Source organism: Polypterus senegalus, chromosome 4 (genome assembly GCF_016835505.1).
Source record: "Polypterus senegalus isolate Bchr_013 chromosome 4, ASM1683550v1, whole genome shotgun sequence".
Taxonomy (NCBI): Eukaryota; Metazoa; Chordata; class Cladistia; order Polypteriformes; family Polypteridae; genus Polypterus; species Polypterus senegalus.
The window spans coordinates 182,383,593-182,403,681 of record NC_053157.1 but is presented as its reverse complement, the minus strand read 5'-3'; the positions used below and the strand labels follow the sequence as shown (position 1 = coordinate 182,403,681).

General features: G+C 44.3%; 1 protein-coding gene across 1 annotated transcript in view; it reads right to left on the bottom strand.

Moving 5' to 3' along the window:
* LOC120528776 (cilia- and flagella-associated protein 99-like) overlaps positions 1-20,089 on the bottom strand; it is a 78,195-nt gene that overhangs the window by 25,485 nt on the left and 32,621 nt on the right. The window contains exons 5-6 of the mRNA XM_039752911.1: positions 9,861-10,002; positions 1,732-1,883 (exon numbers count right to left, since the gene is read on the bottom strand). Coding sequence (XP_039608845.1) covers positions 1,732-1,883; positions 9,861-10,002 — 294 coding nt within the window. The remainder of the gene's footprint in view (positions 1-1,731; positions 1,884-9,860; positions 10,003-20,089) is intronic.

Here is a 20,089-nt window from a genome sequence, read left to right as displayed (position 1 = left end):
ATTGTGATTTTTTTTCAGTCATGTAATGGCCTATAAAATGGTATGCTAGTGTCATATGGAACTTCGCTCTTTTAGATTAATTTTCACATCAACTATATGGCAATTTTACAGATGGCTGACTGCAGATCTTTAATTAGCTTGGTCCACTTCTGTGTCTGGCAGCAAGTTCACCCTGGATTTATAGGGTTGCCCGTTCAAGGTTGTTACATTGTTAACTATACCCAAAAGCAATGAGGAGACATCCAATATGCTAGCATCCTTATTTCCTAGCTGTCCAGGAGAACCACAACTGGACAGTGTGGTCAGAATAATACATGGCGCCCTGACAGTAAAGAGAAGCATGTGATGTGAGAAGGAAACACTGCAAGGCTGTTAGTGCTGAATTCCCACCCATTGGAGCAATGAAATTTGTTGCTGCCCCACAGTTTTTGGAGTGTGTTTTGTTTCCTCTCAAGGATTCAGTTACGTGAAGATGGCACATTTTCTCAGCCTTCATGTTGGCTTCCTCCAGCGGTCTCAAATCTCGATTAGTTCAGATGGCAGCTCTAAACCAGAGTCATGTACTGAACTGATGCCTCTTCACATGTTTTACTCTTGGTTATTACTTACGTAAAATATTTCACAACTGTTTTCATAGTGTTCATGGGGAACTAATCCTATAGCAAATGCTCCTCAGTTTATCAGCCCCATGGCAATGCATTCTAGTTGGGCCTTGGCAATGGATGGCATCCAAAGAACACATGGCAGCAGGGTTAAAGCTCACAAGGAGCCAATTTTACATTTAATGGAACAATGGAAAAATCATTCAAATCTTCACTAGGAAAAAGAAAATTAAAAGAAAATAATTAAAAACTTTTGTTATACTTTCACAGATTTTGAAGGTCATGTGAGAAATATTGGGCCTTTTGGGGGTTCTGCATAAAATTTAGATCAGAAGTGATTTAACACTGACCTAGGTGAGATCTTGCACTTTATACTCGCTGTTGACCCAGGGAATGTTCAACTACAGATTGTTAAGATTGGTGATCTCTGTTGGTCTTGCACACAATGAACTCACAACCTCCACGTTAAGTCTCAAAGCAGCAGTCATGTTAAGGGTATGCCTGTGATAAATTGGTAACCAGTTTAATTAATTTCTAAATAATTAGATTTGTTTCTCTGGTTGTTTTACAAAGTTATAATTTTTTTGGTGATGCCAGTTTGTTTTTTGGCTTTGGTGTGCTCCCAGCCATTTTGTGGCAATTCTTCGTGACCACAGCCATTATCATTTACAGTGGCTACTCTTGTTTCCGGTCACATGACACAAACATCATATGACATATTAAGTCATCATGTCCGACCTATTAAAGATGGCTGCATCCAGCTTGAGGCATCTGAGGTCTGAATTCTCTACTACTTATTACAACTACTATTAGTTAGAGAAAGATGACTAAGGATTTTGAGTTTGCATTTTTCGTTTGCCAGTCGATTTTGTTTTTTTTTTCCTGCTCTCTTTTTGTACCTTTGGTCTCCTAGCCATCTTTGCATAGTCTCAGATCCTGCAGGACACTACAATACTGAACATCAAGACTTAGGTTCAGCCATAATGATATTCATGTCTGCTCTTTCTTTCTTTCTTTCTTTCTCCTTCAAAATATACCCCATTGGACTGATGCAGAGAGAAAAAAAAAATCACCAAACTTTTTGATATAGTGGAAAAGTTTCTTCAATCTGTAGTGTGCACAGTTTTACCTGAGTGTGGTCAACAAACTTCTGCCTTGTAGCTGGTATTGGCTCAACTGCCCGTATCTGGCGCATCACTTCAAATTTCCGACACAAGTCAGCCTCCACTTTCTCCAGGGCCTGAGACAGCATCTTCCGTTTTTCCTCTGTCATTTCTTGCACTAAAACAAATCGTAATCATTAATCCCTATCGCCTTCATTTTGTATCAACTGCAGTCTTGTGCTGACTGTTGTTAAGGTGTGAAGGAAAATATTTTATATATTTTTAAACATATATATTCATATATTTATATACACACACACACACACATATAGTGGAACCTCGGGTCACGAATGTCTCGGACCACGTACAAATCGAGTTACGACCAAAAAGTTCGCCAAACTTTTGCATCTGTTCATGACCACACACTTGGGTGACGAACAAGCCAGTTTCCCTTCCAGTTCGCATACGCTGATGATTTCCGCACATGTTTAGTCTCTCCCTGTGCATTCCCTGTGCAGTGAGCGAGAGAGAGCGCGCAAGAGAGAGAGAGCGTGAGCGCAAGAAAGCAATTAAAGAATGCACCGGGCTTGTTTTTAAAGAGACTGCAAGGTTAGTTTTCTCTGTTCAAACTGTGCATTCTATGGTATAATTAACAATTTTTGTGCTTAAAAATCTTTAAATAAAAAATCTATTTACATACAGCTCATACGGTCCGGAACAGATTAATTGTATTTACATACAATCCTATGAGGGAAATTACTTCGGGTCACGGCCAAATCGGGTTATGAGTTTTGGAACGAATTACGGTCGTGACCTGAGGTTCCACTATATATATATATATATATATATATATATATATATATATATATATATATATATATATATATATATATATATATATATATATATATTTATTGTCACACACGCGCGAGTAGGAGGCCGCGGACGGATTCGAATGCACCTGGGAACATATTCGCCGGCATGGAATGGTGGGGTACTAACTTTCTCCCTCTGCTTTCTCATAGGAAAAAGGACCTTCCTCCGTCATAAGCCGGGTTTTGACCGTAGTGCGGCACTTCCACCCTTCCTCCGCCATCTTGCCCTGACGTCACCAATCCCAGCCTCCCTCACGGTCCTTCCCAGCATTCCTCCACTTCCGGCTCCTCCCCAATAAAATGGCCGCGGACGCCATGGTTCGGCGTCGCGTTATGAACTGTTTTGTTTATGATTTTGACCCATTTAATGTACCTAATTTCTGCACAATATACCGGGCTGGCGAACCCCAAACCTTTATGCTGTCTCCTCTTGTCTATTTTAAAGTGGCGTAGTCGGCAGGATAGAAGATCCCAGAGAATGACTGAGGGACAGGACCTAAACACCATGCTGCAGGGGATGAATGCCCAACTCCAAGCTCTGCAGCAAGCGCAAGCCACAACCACCCGGGAGTTGGAGGCCACGAAGGCCAGGTTGGTAGAGGCCCAGAGAGCCAGGCCAGACCCGCCTAAACTGACACCTCCGCCTTTGGTGCCGATGACCGACGCCGATGACATCGAGGCGTACTTAAGCATATTTGAACGGATGGCCACCCGGAACGAGTGGCAGCGGTCCGAGTGGGCGTCCATTCTGGCGCCTTTCCTGAAGGGACCCACGCAGCGGGCCTATTATGACCTCCCTGAGGAGGAGGCCGCGAGCTACGACCTCCTGAAGCCTGAGATCCTGGCTCGCTATGGCATCACTCCAGGCCAGCAGGCGTCAGAGTGGCGGAACTGGGTGTTTGACCCCGAAAAGCCTGCCCACGCCCAGGCGTTCGAGTTCTGGGGCAAGATGGGGCGCTGGCTACGGCCAGAAGGACCCCAGGCTCGGAGAGTTGTCAAGCAGGTGGCCTGTGAAGGCCTGGTCAATGCGATGCCCAGTGCCCTCGCCCAGCAAGTCCGGGGGCACGCATATAAAGACATGCCGGGTCTCCTGGACGTCTTGGAGCGTCAGCTCGCGGTCCTCCGAGCTGGGGGGTCAGAAAGGTCTGCTCGGGGGAACCGACAGGGACGGGCGGCCCACCCCGAGCCCTTTCGACGTGCTGCGGAAGCGCCGCCGAGACCTAGAGAGAAGCCGGCCCCGCCGTGCTGTTACAAGTGTGGCGAGACCGGCCATTTGCTGCCAACCTGTCCCCTCAACATCACAGCGGAGCCCATGGACTGCACCTGGACGACATTGGAGAGGTACTGTACCCCGCCGCATTCCTTGGCGACTCCGAACACGGGAGTAGTGTTGTTGAATGGGCACGCAGTGGTGGCTTTGTTTGACTCCGGCAGCAACATAACCATTGTAGCTCGCCGTTTGGTCTTACCGCGACAATGGCGGAAAGAACATCTGTTGGTCACTTGTGTACATGGGGGGACCAAGTCGTATTGTTCCGCGCAGTGTTATATCACTTGGAAGGGGGAACTAACCCAATTGACGGTCGCTGTGTTGCCTGAACCCCCCTATCCAGTGATTTTGGGACAAGACTGGTCGAAAAAAATTAGCGGTAAGACACCCACTGCTCCCGGAGCCTTGTTGGATCTAGTTATGAGGGGGAAAGGCACCCCTCCCGCGGTCTCCACGCCGTGCATAAGGGCAGGCCCTAGTGGCGCTGGTGCTTCGGGGCGTTTCATGCTACGGACCCCGACCCGGAAGACTCCGTCGGGGAAGGGACTAGCCAGGGAACTCTTCCGGGGCCCAGGTCACAAGACCCTCTCGGCAGCTTGGACCATCAATTCCGGTCCACGCCAGCCTCCTTTAAGAGGGAGCAGTGGAATGATGACTCCCTGCGCTTTGCCCGGAATGCTGTCGTTCTGCCGAATAGCTCACCAGCCGACGGTTCCACGCCACGGGAGCCCTTTTTTGTCCTCGAAAATGATCTGTTGTACCAAGTGGCGACCCATGAGGGCGAGGTGCGGAAGTTGCTGCTAATTCTGCTCATCTCCTTGGCGCCCACCTCGGTGCCGAAAAGACGCTGGAGAGGATTAAGCTCCGCTTTTATTGGCCTGGGATTAACGAGGAGGTCCGGCGTTTCTGTCAATCTTGTCCGGAGTGTCAGATCCACCAGATTCCTAGGAGGGACCGCGCTCCTCTCGTCCCTATACCCCTGATTGATGTCCCGTTTGAAAGAATAGGGGTCGACTTAGTAGGACCCCTGGAGCCCTCAACCCGTGGCTATAAATATATACTAGTCATGGTGGATTATGCCACCTGGTACCCAGAGGCGGTTCCCCTGCGCTCCGCTAATACCAAAAGCATCGCACGGGAATTAGTCAACTTATTTTCCAGGGTCGGCATTCCCAAAGAAGTCCTCACGGACCAGGGTACGCCCTTTACTTGGATCGTTCAGGGAGGTAGCCAAATTACTGAGAATAAAGCACCTGAAAGCGTCTGTCTATCACCCACAGACTGACGGGCTGGTGGAATGATTTAACCAGACGCTTAAGCAGATGCTCCGCAAGGTAGTCAGCGCGGACGGTAGGAACTGGGATCAACTCCTCCCGCTCGTGCTTTTTGCTTACCGGGAGGTACCCCAGGCCTCTACGGGCTTCTCCCCGTTTGAATTGTTGTATGGGCGACAACCCCGAGGAATCCTCGACATACTAAAAGAGGGCTGGGAGGCTGAGGCCCTTCCCTCCTCTAACATATTAGAGTACGTAGCGCAACTGCGCGATCGGCTCACAAAAATTGAACCCCTCCTAAAGGAACACGTGACTCATGCGCAAGCAGCGCAGGCCCGGTGTTACAACCGCAACTCCGTCCTCAGGGAGTTCCGCCCGGGGGACCGAGTTATGGTGCTCGTTCCTACCTCCCACTCCAAGTTGCTCGCTCACAGGCAAGGGCCTTACGAGATTAAGGAAAGAAAAGGACTCGTCGACTATTTGGTAAACAACCCAACCGTCGACCGAGCGAGAGGATCTATCATATCAACTTATTGAAACCTTGGAAAGATCGGGAGGAGCTTCCCGCCTCCCATAGGTCACTCTCCCTTTTCACGAGCACAACTGCCCTTAACCTCGGCGAAGAGCTAACCCCCAGGCAGCGGCAGGAGTTAACCCAAACCCTCCGAGCCATTCCCGAAGTAGTGAGCGAGTCACCCGGCCGGACCTCGCTGATTGCCCATGACATCGTCACGGACCCCGGGGTAATCGTCCGGGAGAGGCCCTATAGACTCCCGGAGGCAAAACGCGCGGAGGTGGAACTGGAGGTGCAACGAATGTTGGACATGGACATAATTGAGGAAAGCCATAGTCCTTGGTCCAGCCCTATCGTCCTCGTGTCCAAGCCGGACGGCTCCTGGAGGTTTTGTAACGACTTCAGACGTCTGAATCAAGTCTCCAAATTCGATGCCTACCCGATGCCCTGCATTGACGACCTCCTTGAGCGCCTGGGTACGGCTCGATACTTGACTACTCTTGACATGACAAAAGGGTATTGACAAATTCCCTTAACAGCATCCACGAAAGAGAAAACAGCCTTTAGCACCCCTAGCGGGCACTGGCAATACAAGGTTCTCCCATTTGGGCTGCACGGGGCCCCGGCGACTTTCCAACGTCTGGTACATAGAGTGCTGAAGCCCCACCAGTCCTATAGTGCCGCCTACCTGGATGACGTCGTCATCTATTCCGGCACCTGGGAGGAGCATCTATTGCAGGTCACAGCTGTCCTCAGAACACTAGCTAAAGCCCGCCTCCGCATCAACCCCCGGAAGTGTTTTTTTGGCTTAAAGGAGGCCAAATATTTAGGCTACCTGGTAGGACGGGGACAGGTGCGACCATAGTGCTCAAAGGTTAAAGACATCTTAGAATGGCCCCGTCCGAATACCAAGAGGCAGGTGCAGGCTTTCTTGGGGCTAGCGGGGTACTACCGCCAGTTTGTTCCCCATTTCTCCGAAAGGGCAGCACCCTTGACTAATCTGACAAAGAAGGGCGCTCCCCTATACGTGGTGTGGACCGACAAAGCGGAACACGCATTCAGTGACCTAAAGAAGGCCCTAACGTCGGCACCTGTGTTAAGGTCGCCCGATTTTGGGCTCCCATTCATCCTCCAGACTGACGCTTCGGACACAGGCCTGGGCGCCGTGTTAAGCCAAAGCGTTGACGGTGTCGAACACCCTGTGATGTACTTAAGCCGGAAACTAATGGACCGCGAGACTCGGTACGCGGCAGTGGAGAGGGAGGCCTTGGCCATTAAGTGGGAGGTGACCCATCTCCGTTACTACCTGCTGGGTTGCGAATTCGCTCTGGTGACTGATCACGCTGCACTTCAGTGGATGTCCCTGCATAAAGAGATGAATTCGCGGGTCACCAGGTGGTTTCTGGATTTACAGCCGTATAAGTTCGCTGTCACTTATCGCTGGGGCACCCTTCAGGCCAATGCCGATGCCCTCTCTCGTGTTCACGACCTCTCGGTTAGGTCCGCCCGACTTGACGGTCTTGGGCTAAGGGGGGGATCATGTCACGCACGCGCGATATATATAGCTATATAGAATAAAGTATTTCAACTGCCTGAGCTAAAATTGCCACACCCTAAAAACTGGCCACGATTTAACCATGTAATAAGTTAACTTTAAGTTTTTAACTTTCCATAGGTTATAGGATCATTCACTACTTTTTAGCTGTCTTTCTCATCTTTACCTATAAACACTGAGGAACTGCCTTTGTCTAGCCAAGAGCAGCTTAAAAGAGCTCTCGATCATCTTGGCTGAGGTAAGCAGTTCCACTCCAGGATTGGAGGGGGCGCTATCACTAATAGTCTCCTCTCCTTTTTCAATAGCCAAGAAAACAATTAAGGTCAGAAGAAAGCCAGGCTGCCAGTCACAATATTTATTTTGAGGTTTCTGAACTCTTCTGAAAAATGGGACAACACGCCAAAGTGTGCTTGCTACGTCTGTGGAGGACTGCTTGTTCATTGCCGAAGCAATTGCAGGTTCACAGCACAGCAGCATAGCACGCATGAACCAGGATCAACCAATCACTCCGAGCATTATCATCATCAGTTGGCTGCTCATTGCTGCTCTCATTAGACAGAATTCATAATTTGAGAACAAATAGTCCGCTGCACAAGATCGTTTGGGTTGTGCAAGTGATCAGTTGCAGTCCGCAGATACTTGTTCTTGTCGAAAGTTGATTGGTTTTACGACCTGGGAAAGTAGCCCTGGGTCAACCCCGTGGTGTTATTACGGTACTCTGCATGCAAAAGGTGGCAGAGACATGAGCCAGACTAGAAGAAGACTGCACTTGTCCGGGGACATCTCCCCTTGCAGAGCAAGACGAGCAGAGGAGATGTCAGTTTTAGATGGATGCACCAAGGCTTGTGTTAGGTTTTATGGATAAAATCCTGACAGTGGCTTTAATCTTTGATTTTAACCAATTTATAGATTATTTATTAATGACATTTTAAACTCCACTGATCACTGTTTTTATGAATTATTTATTTAAAGATGACAACAATGCACTTTGGACACTGTTTGTTGTTTTGTAGATTTGTAATAAAAACATTTACACCTTTTACACCTACGTTTGCTGTGTATGAGTGTCCTCATTGCCCAGTTCATGTTGATTTACAACTATTGATGTCTGGGTTCAAGGTTAGTGCTGTCAGCTGTGGGCAACCTGGACATCACAGTTACTCGAAACTTTGAAAAGTAATCGGACCAAGTAACACACGTTATTTTAATGTGCATTACCCCCAACGCTGCTTAACACAGGGCTGACTGGCACAAAAACACAAACAGAATTTATCATACATTGCATATACGGTTTTATTCTCTAGAAACAATACATACACATTGGCTCACTGCCCAGTGGCTTCTTGTGCTGTCCTTTCAAAAACAAAACTGCAAACAGTGATTTGAAATCATATGGTTTCAAACTGTATAACCAATGACGGCTGCTGTTACAACTTTTAACAGCAGCTGTCACTGGCCTAACAGTTTCAAATTGGTCACACAGTTTCAGGATTGGTTACAATCCTGATCACTGCATGGGTTGGTAAACATAAAATGGTCAGAATATTTGAAACAAAAGGGATGCTACTTAGGGGCTCAGTGGCCTTCTGGGATGTCCCGCCCACTCCATGTGGTTGCTATACCACTGGCACAGACAAATCCTCAAGGTTTCTGTGATTACAGTAGGGATGGAGAGTGTTTGGTCATGTGGGCTATGTGCATTATGATTTGGTGACCAGAAGGACTATTTGTTCAGGCTATGCCATGCTGCTTAATACTACCAAAAGGAAATCTCCTTTTAGAGACATTCTTAGACCTCACCATACCTGAGCATGGAACCACTGAGGACACCAGCTGTTGATCAGAGAACTAAGTGGTTAAAAGTCATAAATCATTGGGTGTCTTCAGTTATGCTGTATGTCACCCACTTGGAACATCTGCTGTGTACATGTTTCTGTAGTTCATCCTAAACTGATATCTTATGATAATTAAGTTTTCATGGATGTATGGTGTATGTTCTAAAAACAGCTGCAGAAAAGATGCTCAGTGAGGACATCTCAAATGGGTGTTCAGCACATTATATGAGGCCAAAGCCAAGACAATGACTGTGAGCTCAGCGTCTGAAGGCAAAAGAAAGGTCAAAAGTAAACAAAAGCATCATTTATTTATTGTTTTTTTGTTGCTAACTATCCTTTTTACTCTTATCTCTCCAGTTTTTATAAAAATAGCCTTAAAGCGCGAACCCTTGCTGATTCGAATATGCGTTTTATCCTGACAAAAGAGTGACCAGACAAGTGGTTAAAGCCGCTACTCCTAAGAAGCCTCATAAAGATCATGTTCTGACATTGACACATTGTACAAATTCTTAACAGAACTGAACAATACCACTCCAGTTCTAACATTTGTATTTCTGTTATACTGTGTAAAATAATCAAATCTTTTTATTATGCTCATTTTTGTATCTTGAAATCTGAAATGCCTTCGTCTCTCTATATAACTTTTTGAATCATTTGTCTAGTTTGGTGTCGCAGGGAGCCCAAGACTTGAGACGAGGACCGCAAGTCATCATTGGAGTTACTTTGTCAGTACCAGTATGAAAATGGCCAACAGAAAAATGCGCAAACATGGAAAGGCTGGTTTTTTGCAACTCAGGTTTTTTTCATTGCCATTACACATTTAGCAACCTACCTGTTCGCTGCTTATGCTTTTGGACAGCCTCTTTGGATTTCTGAACATTTTTTTCTCCTTCTGCCACCTCTTTCACGAAAGCCTTCTTCTCTTTTTCTTCATCCTTGCACTTCTCTGCACACTGCTGTAAGAGCTCAGCAGTCTAACAAGAGAAAACCGAGAGAGTGACTCGTCAGTGTGCTCCGAGGATGTGGACTATCCATATCCTACTTGTCAAAACTATTCAGAGGAGAAACATCCATCCATCCATCCATTATCCAACCAGCAATATCCTAACACAGGGTCACAGGGGTCTGCTGGAGCCAATCCCAGCCAACACAGGGCACAAGGCAGGAAACAAACCCTGGGCAGGGTGCCAGCCCACCGCAGGGCACACACTCCCACCAATCACACACTAGGGCCAATTGAGGATCACCAATGCACCTAACCTGAATGTCTTTGGACTGTGGGAGGAAACCCATGCAGACACAGGGAGAACATGCAAACTCCACGCAGGGAGGACCTGGGAAATGAACGCAGGTCTCTTAACTGTGAGGCAGCAGCGCTACCCATTGTGTCACTGTGCCGCCCCAAGGAGAAACATTTAGGGGAAAAACATCCATCCATCCATTTTCTAACCCGCTGAATCCGAATACAGGGTCACGGGGGTCTGCTGGAGCCAATCCCAGGGCACAAGGCAGGAACCAATCCTGGGCAGGGTGCCAACCCACCGCAGGACACACACAAACACACCCACTAGGGCCAATTTAGAAGCGCCAATCCACCTAACCTGCGTGTCTTTGGATTGTGGGAGGAAACCGGAGCGCCCGGAGGAAACCCACGCAGACACGGGGAGAACCTGCAAACTCCGCGCAGGGAGTACTCGGGAAGTAAACCCGGGTCTCCTAACTGCGAGGCAGCAGCGCTACCACTGCGCCACCATGCCGCCTAGGGGAAAAACAAAACACATTAATTTCATTAACACAATAAAACACATTTTATTTCACGATGGTACAGACCATGGAGCATGGAAGCACAGTGATTAATGCTGCTGCTTCCTGGGTTTGAATCCTGTATGGAGTTGTTGTCCATGAGGACCTTGCACATTTTCTATGTGTCTGTCTCTGTATTTTCCACCATGGTCTCTGAATTTCTTCATTTTTTAAACCAGCATGGCTAGTTAGATAGTGACAATTCAAAACTTACCCTGGCTTGGTTGTGTGCACGACTGGGATAGGCTGAGGCTCCCCATGGCTGGGATGGGTTTCCAAATTTCATGCTATGTTATAGCAGATGTTTGGTATGGTGGGGCACCAGTTAATGCTAATGTAGCTAATAGCTTCAGGAGACTGGCTTTGCGTCCTGGCCCCAGTGTTTCTCTGTTCTCTCCAGAACCCAAAATCAAGCATCTTAGCCTAACTGGTGACTCTAAAGTGGCTTGGTTTTCAGTGAATATTTATGTGTGACTGGCATTCATCCTGCACTGGTCCATGCCAGGCACCCATTGAGGCTGGGATAGATTCTTTACCTTGTGATCCTAAATTGTATAAAGGGGTTGCAGAAATCGATGACACAGTGACCCACCAGTTCCTCTAAATGAAGTGCTTTCTTCTTCATTCCACTAAAATGCTGATATATTGATTGATGGCCCTGTATTTGATGCTTCTGATGTGAGTGCAAAACAAGAAGTGGCCTTCTAAATGTACTAAAAATATACCGCACAATGGATACCTACAAGTAATATTTTATGGAAAGCAGGTTTTAGTTCAATGGCTCAATATGGTAACTGGATTAATATTTTGTTTAGCATATTCATATATCTTTTCCACATATCCTTTAACTTTGTTAGGAGTAAAAATTGTTTGAAAGCTAGTCACATGGATATTCTGTACTTTTCAACATATACATTTCTTTTTTTTTTAATTCTTGATTTTATTTGAACAAAATAACATTCCATACGATCAAGTCTAACTTGAAAAACCAGAATTCAATTACATTGTTATCATCATCATCAGAATCCCACCAACACTCACTACCTAGCCTATAAATCAAAAAAATGACAACACTAAAACACACACTAGTCCATCAATTAAGAGTTTTACATTAAGTTGGTGGGGCACACTGCTCCTGGGGGCTTCTGCCATTTTAGTGGCGCTCTTGTAGCAGTGCTACCATGGGGAGATCTTCACTTCCCAGCAGCAAAAGGGGATTACCCACATAGGATGATGGGAATGGAAGTAGGGGCTGTTGGGGATGAAAGTTTAAAAGGGAGGCCTGACGGAGCAAAAGGAGATCGGTCTTTTGTGTATCGTGTTCAACATGTCGCCTAGAAAGTCACTTGTGCCCTGAATCGTTTGATGAATGGATTATCTCATGCCTGCCTGTCATGTTATAGTGGTGGTTTAATTGCCGTGCGTCTTCAAAAGGAGCGCTCCTGGAAATCTCACCCCTTGCTGCTCAGGACTACCAGTAGGACTGTTTCATTCATTTTCTGCAGAAGCTGTTCTCTGGATTCTCATCTTCTTGGACTGTATAAGGACATTGTCGTGAGTGTTTATTGCTGTGGGTAGTTTGCGTTTATTGTACATCGCCGTAAGGAGACTGGGGTGGGATTATTTAGCATGTAGTTATATCTCATTTATTAGTGTTTACTACATTCTTTAATTGTTTTATTACCTGTTCTTTCTTGTCTCTGCTTGTGAGTGGGCGCGTCACTAGAATCTTCACCAAAAAAAATAAATAAATCACAGTCTTTTCGATGGTGTGAATCTTAGCAGTGCCAGACCGCTACACTCTTACCTCCAACTAAGCTCTGGACAGCCCAGCACACACTCATAGTCATCCTCAGTAAGTTTGGGAACAACCTTAAAAAAATGTGTGTCTTTAGATCTAAGCAAGTGGTCAAGTGTACACAGTAAGGATAAGGTAGAGTCTTATTGATACCATCTCAGAATTGACCAAAGAGCTATAAATGATTCATTTTATATACTGAAAATAAAAATAGTTGCGAATAAATCAGTGGAATAGCTTTATTAGTTAGACTGTTAGGTCTTTCAAGTTACTGAGCTTTACCTTTGTCAAGATTTATCTTTTCTGTTCTATCACACTTGAATTGGGATTTTTTAGGTTGAAGATTCTGTTCATGTAATTAATACATTTACATTGGTTTAGATCAGGGGTGCTCAATGCATCAATCGACCAGTAGATCACAAAAGTAGTGCAGGTAGATCGCGTTGCATTCAAAAAAGTTTTTTTTAAACGTTAGTCTATATATCCTCCCTATGGCATTTGACACTTGATTGACATACAGGCCAGTCTGAGATGTCCTTTCTTCTAACACACTGGTCATCCCGCACGCACAATCAAACGTGCGAGCTACTGCAAAACTCTGGCTATGATCTAGTTAGCCTTCCAATTTATATCGACTAAAGAAGGGATTTAAAAAAAAATTGTTTAGGGAGGGTATGGGCTGGATGTGGAATTGGAAGAGGATTTTTTTTCTTACAATGTCACAATCGAAGTGCGTTTGTCTGATCTGTCAATCCATCATTGCTATTCCAAAGAAGGAAAATGTGGAAAGCCACTTTTGAACTGTTCATTAAAACTACGAAACTGACTTCCTTCCAAAAAGTGATCTGAGAAAGAGAAAGGAGAGGAAATGAAAATTGCAGTTAATCAGACAGCCGTCATTTTTTACTCGGCTGAATTCAAAAGCTCCTTGACTGCATTATTCGGCCTTACTTATTTATGCGAGTCAGCCTTTTCCCACATGAAGATTGAATTGTTATTGTGCTATAAAGGATATTCAGTTATGCAAGGTACGACAACATACATTTTATGTATAAAGTATACTCAGTATATATCTATACTAATAAAAGGCAAAGCCCTCACTCACTCACTCACTCACTCATCACTAATTCTCCAACTTCCCGTGTGGGTGGAAGGCTGAAATTTGGCAGGTTCATTCCTTACAGCTTCCTTACAAAAGTTGGGCAGGTTTTATATCGAAATTCTACGCGTAATGGTCATAACTGGAAGCTGTTTTTCTCCATTTACTGTAATGGAGATGAGCTTCAACGCCGTGGGGCGGAGTTTCGTGTGACATCATCACGCCTCCCGTAATCACGCAGTACATAGAAAACCAGGAAGACCTCCAAAAGCGCTGAAGAAAACATGCATTATATAATTGAGAAGGCAGCGAAACAATAAGAAGCGAGCGAGTGACATATACAACCATATTCATGAGTTCTGCTACTTCGGAAACAAAGCACGATGTAAACCTACACTTTAAATTAAGTTCATAGACAGGCTGCCGCTGGCGTTTGTAATTTAGTGCCTGCCCATATAAGGCCGTCCGTCAGCGGCAATCAATAGCAAACTCCACTAAATATTCACGGGTGAAGGACTGTGCTTATGGAGAGGAAGATGAGATGGTCAGGGTGGTGTTTGACACAAACTCAGCGAAACTGCGAGAGAAAGTTTTAAGTGCCAGGACTAAGGTAACATTAAATACAGCCATGGACATAGTACGAGATGGCACCAGCACAGCTGGGAAACTTCGATGCATGTACACCGAGCGGCTCACGTGAACTGACGCAGTGCACAGATAAAAAGCAACAGTTCCAAAGCGCTGAACAAAACCGAATTACACAATTGAAAAGGCAGCAAAAATATGAAGCGTCTGATACATATAAGCATATTCATAAATCCAACTACTGCGGAAACAAAGCACCGTTGGAAAAAGTCAATGTCCGCTAAAGGAAGACAGTGTAAAAAACCCGTGCATGCAGTGTGTCAGGTCTCAGATAAAGAAGAAGGCGAGCTGTTTATTGATGCAGTAAGAAGCGAATCGATGAATGAAACCTGTCATCTTTACAGCGATTGACAAACACGGAATGTAACTTGAACACAACACATCCTACAAATACGAACCTGATTGAAAGAAATAATGATAATCAAATCCTTGATGACAGCAACACTCAGTAACACTCACAAAACAAATACTGTATATTGACAGTCATGTTACGTTATTTTAAAATGTTCCCTTTTCTTTTCTAGCTTTTTAACACACTACTTCTCGCTGGGAGCGATCGCGGGTATATATATATGTATATATATATCCCGATCTACATACTCGAATAATGGATACTTTATTAGCCATCAATGATTGTTTTGGTAAAGCCATACTCAGTGTATTCATTAGATGAGCGGTAAAAAGTAAGATTCGCCATCAATGATTGTTTTGGTAAAGCCATACTCAGTGTATTCATTAGATGAACGGTAAAAAGACGAGGGAGGATGACTTATTGAGGCATGCAGGCTGTAGTCTTGCGTCAACTCTATCTGAATTGCGATCACATTTGAAAAAATATATCTTTTCAAGTTCTATTTAGTCCATATGTGTCAAACTCAAGGGCGCGGGCCACATCCGCCCGGCGTGTAATTATATCCGCCCCGAGATCATTTTATATACTGTATTATTGTTATTAAAGCCGGGTATATGAAGCGCTGGTAACACAATAAACTACAGATCCCATAATGCAGCGCTTCAGCTGCCTTGCCGAACACTTACGCGTTAATCAAGTCTAGCTTATGATGCTGCAAGTTATTGCGAAGCTAGCTCACACGATGCTGAAGAGAAAAGCTGATTCTGAAAATAGAGCCTTTAAAAACCGATGGGAGGCTGAGTATATGTTTACTGAACCCGTGTGTCTCATTTGTGGAGCTAATGTGGCTGTAATTACAGAATTTAATCTAAGGCGGCACTATGAGACAAAAACATCAGGGTAACCTGAATGCAATGCAGAAGATACAGAAAGCAGATAATTAAATAAGAATCTGACACTTCAGCGGACGTTTTACCCGTGCACAATCACAAAGTGATTTCAAGTGAAGCTGCTTTTATGGGAGACACAAATGCACCAGTGCACCTTGCCCCACTTTCCCTGTTGCCAAGTAATGTTAAACCAAGTCGTCACTACGGTGTTCCCAAATCGCACTTTGCTGATAAACTGCACTGCGCACTGAGTTTGCACGGCGCTTTGGTGACTTTGAAGAACAAAAAGTCCGTCTACATGCGGCTCGAACCTTGTGCATGTTTGGTAGCACATATCTGTGTGAGAAGCTCTTCTCAGTGATAAAGACTAACAAAACAGCACACAGGAGTCGCCTCACTGATGAGCACCTGCAATCCATCCTGAGAATCTCCACAACACAGAACCTCACACCAAAGATAAACGAACCTGTGGCCAAAAAAAGATGCCAGGCGTCCAGCTCTAAAATGACATATGAGCAAAGACAACTGAATGATTTGATTTGTTATTGCTGAAAGGAACACATTTTATTTATATTTCCAGGTTTTGTTATGCAGCATGTTCATATTTGAATTTGTATAATTTTGACAGGATATATTTTTATGGAGAGCAAAATCTTTTGGGATATTTAAAATCTAAGTTTATTTTTATATAAAATTACATAAGAGTAAAGAAATTTGAATGTTTGTTCTTTTAACGTTTACTTTATTTCTAACTTGTATAATTTAGACAGGATATATTTTTATGGAGAGCAAAATATTATAAGTTGTTTAAGGTTTGAGTTGATTTATTCACGAATAATATTCCTGTCTGTTTTACCATTCCTACCAAAGATATTTCCGTCGACTAAATAAAAATTCCTTCTATTTAAAATTTAAATAGAACTTGAACAAATACGATAGTTCATAATATCCACGCAGACTTGCACATAAGAGCGGAGTTATCCGTTTTAACAAGCAGCGTATTGCACTGATCTGAAATAGCTGTGTGTGTATATATGTAGATATGTATATATATGTATATATATGTTTATATGTGTGTGTATGTATGTATGTGTGTATGTATTCATGTGTGTGTGTATATGTATGTGTATATATGTAGATATATATATATATGTATGTATACTGTATATGTGTATATGTATAGATATGTATATATATATATATGTTTATGTGCGTGTGTGTAAATATATATATATATATATGACAACAACACTCATCACTCACAACAGTGACAAAACAATTACATTGACAATCATGTTACGTTATATTCAAAATGTTTCCTTTTCTTTTTCATTGCTTCTTTAACACACTACTTCTCCGCTGCGAAGCGTGGGTATTTTGCTAGTATATATATATATACAGTATACAGTATATATATATATATATATATATACGAGGTGTGGCAGAAAAGTAATGAGACTGATTTTTTATTTACCAAAGTTTTTATTTTTTTCAAACATCAATGTTATCCCCTTCAAAGTAGTTCCCTCTTAGGCAGCTACACACCGATGGAGACGTTGTTCCCACTGTTAGTAGCAGCGCTGGAAGTCTTAAACCGGTATGGCCTTCAGCATGTCCGTTACACTCTTTTGGATGTTTTCTAAAGTCCCGAAATGACGTCCTTTGAGGACATTTTTCAGTTTAGGAAAAAGGATAAAGTCACACGGACTGAGGTCAGGTGAATAAGGGGGCTGGGGAACCACAGGAATGCCTTTTGAGGTCAAAAATTCTGTTATGGAGAGGGCAGTTTTTCGGCACCATTTTGGCACAGACCTTACGCATGTGCAAATGTTCAGTCAAAATTCGATGAACGGTAAATCTGTTCAAATTTAATTGTTCACTCAACATTCTTAATGTTAAACGACGGTCTGATCTCACAAGAGTGTTCACACGTTCGATGTTTTCATTGGTTTTTGAAGTTGAAGTCCTCCCTGAACGGTGTTCATCTTTAACGTGTTTTCTGCCTTCCAAAAATGATTTGTGCCAGCGATAAACTTGAGCTCGGGATAAAGAATGTTCCCCATAGGCCTGTTTTAACTTTTCAAACGTCACACTTGCCGTTTAATGGCACAACGTTGCTCCAAATTCCGCTGTTCCATTTTGCGTGACTCACAACCAAAAACACAACTTCACTAATAGCAGTCACAAAAATCACATAGTTAACAGAAGGAGTTGAAACTCGCACTGAGCTATGGGAAGGTACTGATACACATGCTCTATCAAGGACAACAGCGCAGCGTTGCCAGATCACTTGCAGTGTTGCCAGTCTCATTACTTTTTTGCCACACCTCGTATATAAATATAGGTCGTTTATCCCGGTCAATACCCCCAAGCCGCCAGGTGGAGCCCTCCTTGCAGTATGGAGGTCCCCAGAAGACCAGCAGGGCATCGTGGACATTGTAGTTTTTATATGCAGCCCTGCTGGATGCCATGGGGGCCACTAGGGGACGCTGCAGGGAGGAACAAGGGATATTTTCCCTACGGCCCGGAAGCACACATGGACAAGGGTGAAGACGTGCTTCTGGGGTGAAGAAAAGGACTTTTTACCTGACCCGGAAGTGATTGAGAGTCACATGGACTGGGGATTAGAATGCTTCCGGGTCAGGGTATTTAAAAGGATTCTGGGAGCTCCCAGACGGCGAGCTGAGCTGGGTGGAAGGGTGGCAACGTGTCTGGGAGTTGGAGGATTGTTTATTGATTGTATTATTGTGATTATATGAGTATAGTGGAGGAGAGGGTGTTTTGTGCACTGTGGAAATTTAATAAAGTCAAGGATTGGACTTTTACCTGGTGTTTGGAGTCGTGGACAGGGGTTCAAGGGAGCGAGAGCGCCCCCTATCTGTCACAATATATATATATATACTAGCAAAATACCCGCACTTCGCAGCGGAAAAGTAGTGTGTTAAAGAAGTTATGAAAAAGAAAAGGAAACATTTTAAAAATAACGTAACATGATTGTCAATGTAATTGTTTTGTCACTTGTTATGAGTGTTGCTGTCATAATATATATATATATATATATATACACACACACACACACATAAACATATATATACAAATACATATACATATCTACATATATATACTGTACATATCTACATATACACATATATACATATACAGTATATACATTGTAAAAGGCGCTATATAGAGCCTGACCCGGTACAGACTATGCAGAGGCACGTGTAAAAGAAACAGGCTTATTTTATTTTTTCTTCGGCTGTGGGTGCACGTCTTCCTTGTGTCGCACAGGCCCAACACAGTCTCAAAGCACTTTAACACAGAGCTCAAACAACCCTTCCTGGCACCACCACTCCTCCCAGGCAACCTCTTCCTCCCGATTCTGGCCTTGAATAAAGGGAGGCTGGCCCGTCTTATAGCCAACCCGAAGTGTTCCAGGTGCTTGACCAGCTGGCCCTAATTGCACCTCCGGGTGGGGCTGATAACTCGTCCATCTGGGTTGTTGGCTCTCGGCAGCACCCCCTAGAGGCCACCCCATCTCCCAATCAGGCTGTGGAGGACTCCATGTCCCATGGAGCCACGTGGGAGACTGGGAAACGAACAATGGCCAGGGAGGCTGCCACCAAGCGTCCCGGGGGAGGTAATGAGCTGTCCATGGTGGCTCCCCAGGAACATATGCAGCAGGGGCGTCCCGGCCGGGCATGGGACCCGGCTGTCCGTCACAACATATACACATCTACATATATATACATATATATATACACATATCAACATATATACATATACACATGCATACATACACATAAATATACATATATATATACACACAGACACATATATCTACATATATATATACATATCTACATATACAGTATATACACATACATACGTATATATATTGTAACAGATTCAGAAGGAGACAGCAAAAAGGTTTGGGGTTTTCTGGCCCCGTATATTGCAGACGATCCACAATAAAGAAAAAAGCAGGTCAAAATACAAACAAAACAGTTCATATGCGCGACGCCGTATCATGGCGTCGGCGGCCATTTTATTAGGGAGGAGCCGGAAGTGGAGGAATGCTGGGAAGGACCGTGAGGGAGGATGGGATTGATGACGTCAGGACAAGATGGCGGAGGAAGGGCGGAAGTACCGTACTGCGGTCAAAACCTGGCTTATGGTGAAGTAAGGTCCTTTCTCCTATGAGGAAGCAGAGGGAGAAAGTTAGTACCCCGCCATTCCCTGCCGGCGAATGTGTTCCCAGGTGCGTTCGAATCCGTCCGTGGTCTCCTACTCGCGTGTGCGTGACAATATATATATATTCATATCTACATATATATATACTGTATATAGCAAAATCAGCGTTTCGCAGGCGACAAAGCACTGCTTTTAAATTTTTATTAAGAAGAAAAGAAAACCTTTTTAAACTGAGGGAAAATATACCAATAACTATCCGTTAAGGATCTCTTTGTATACC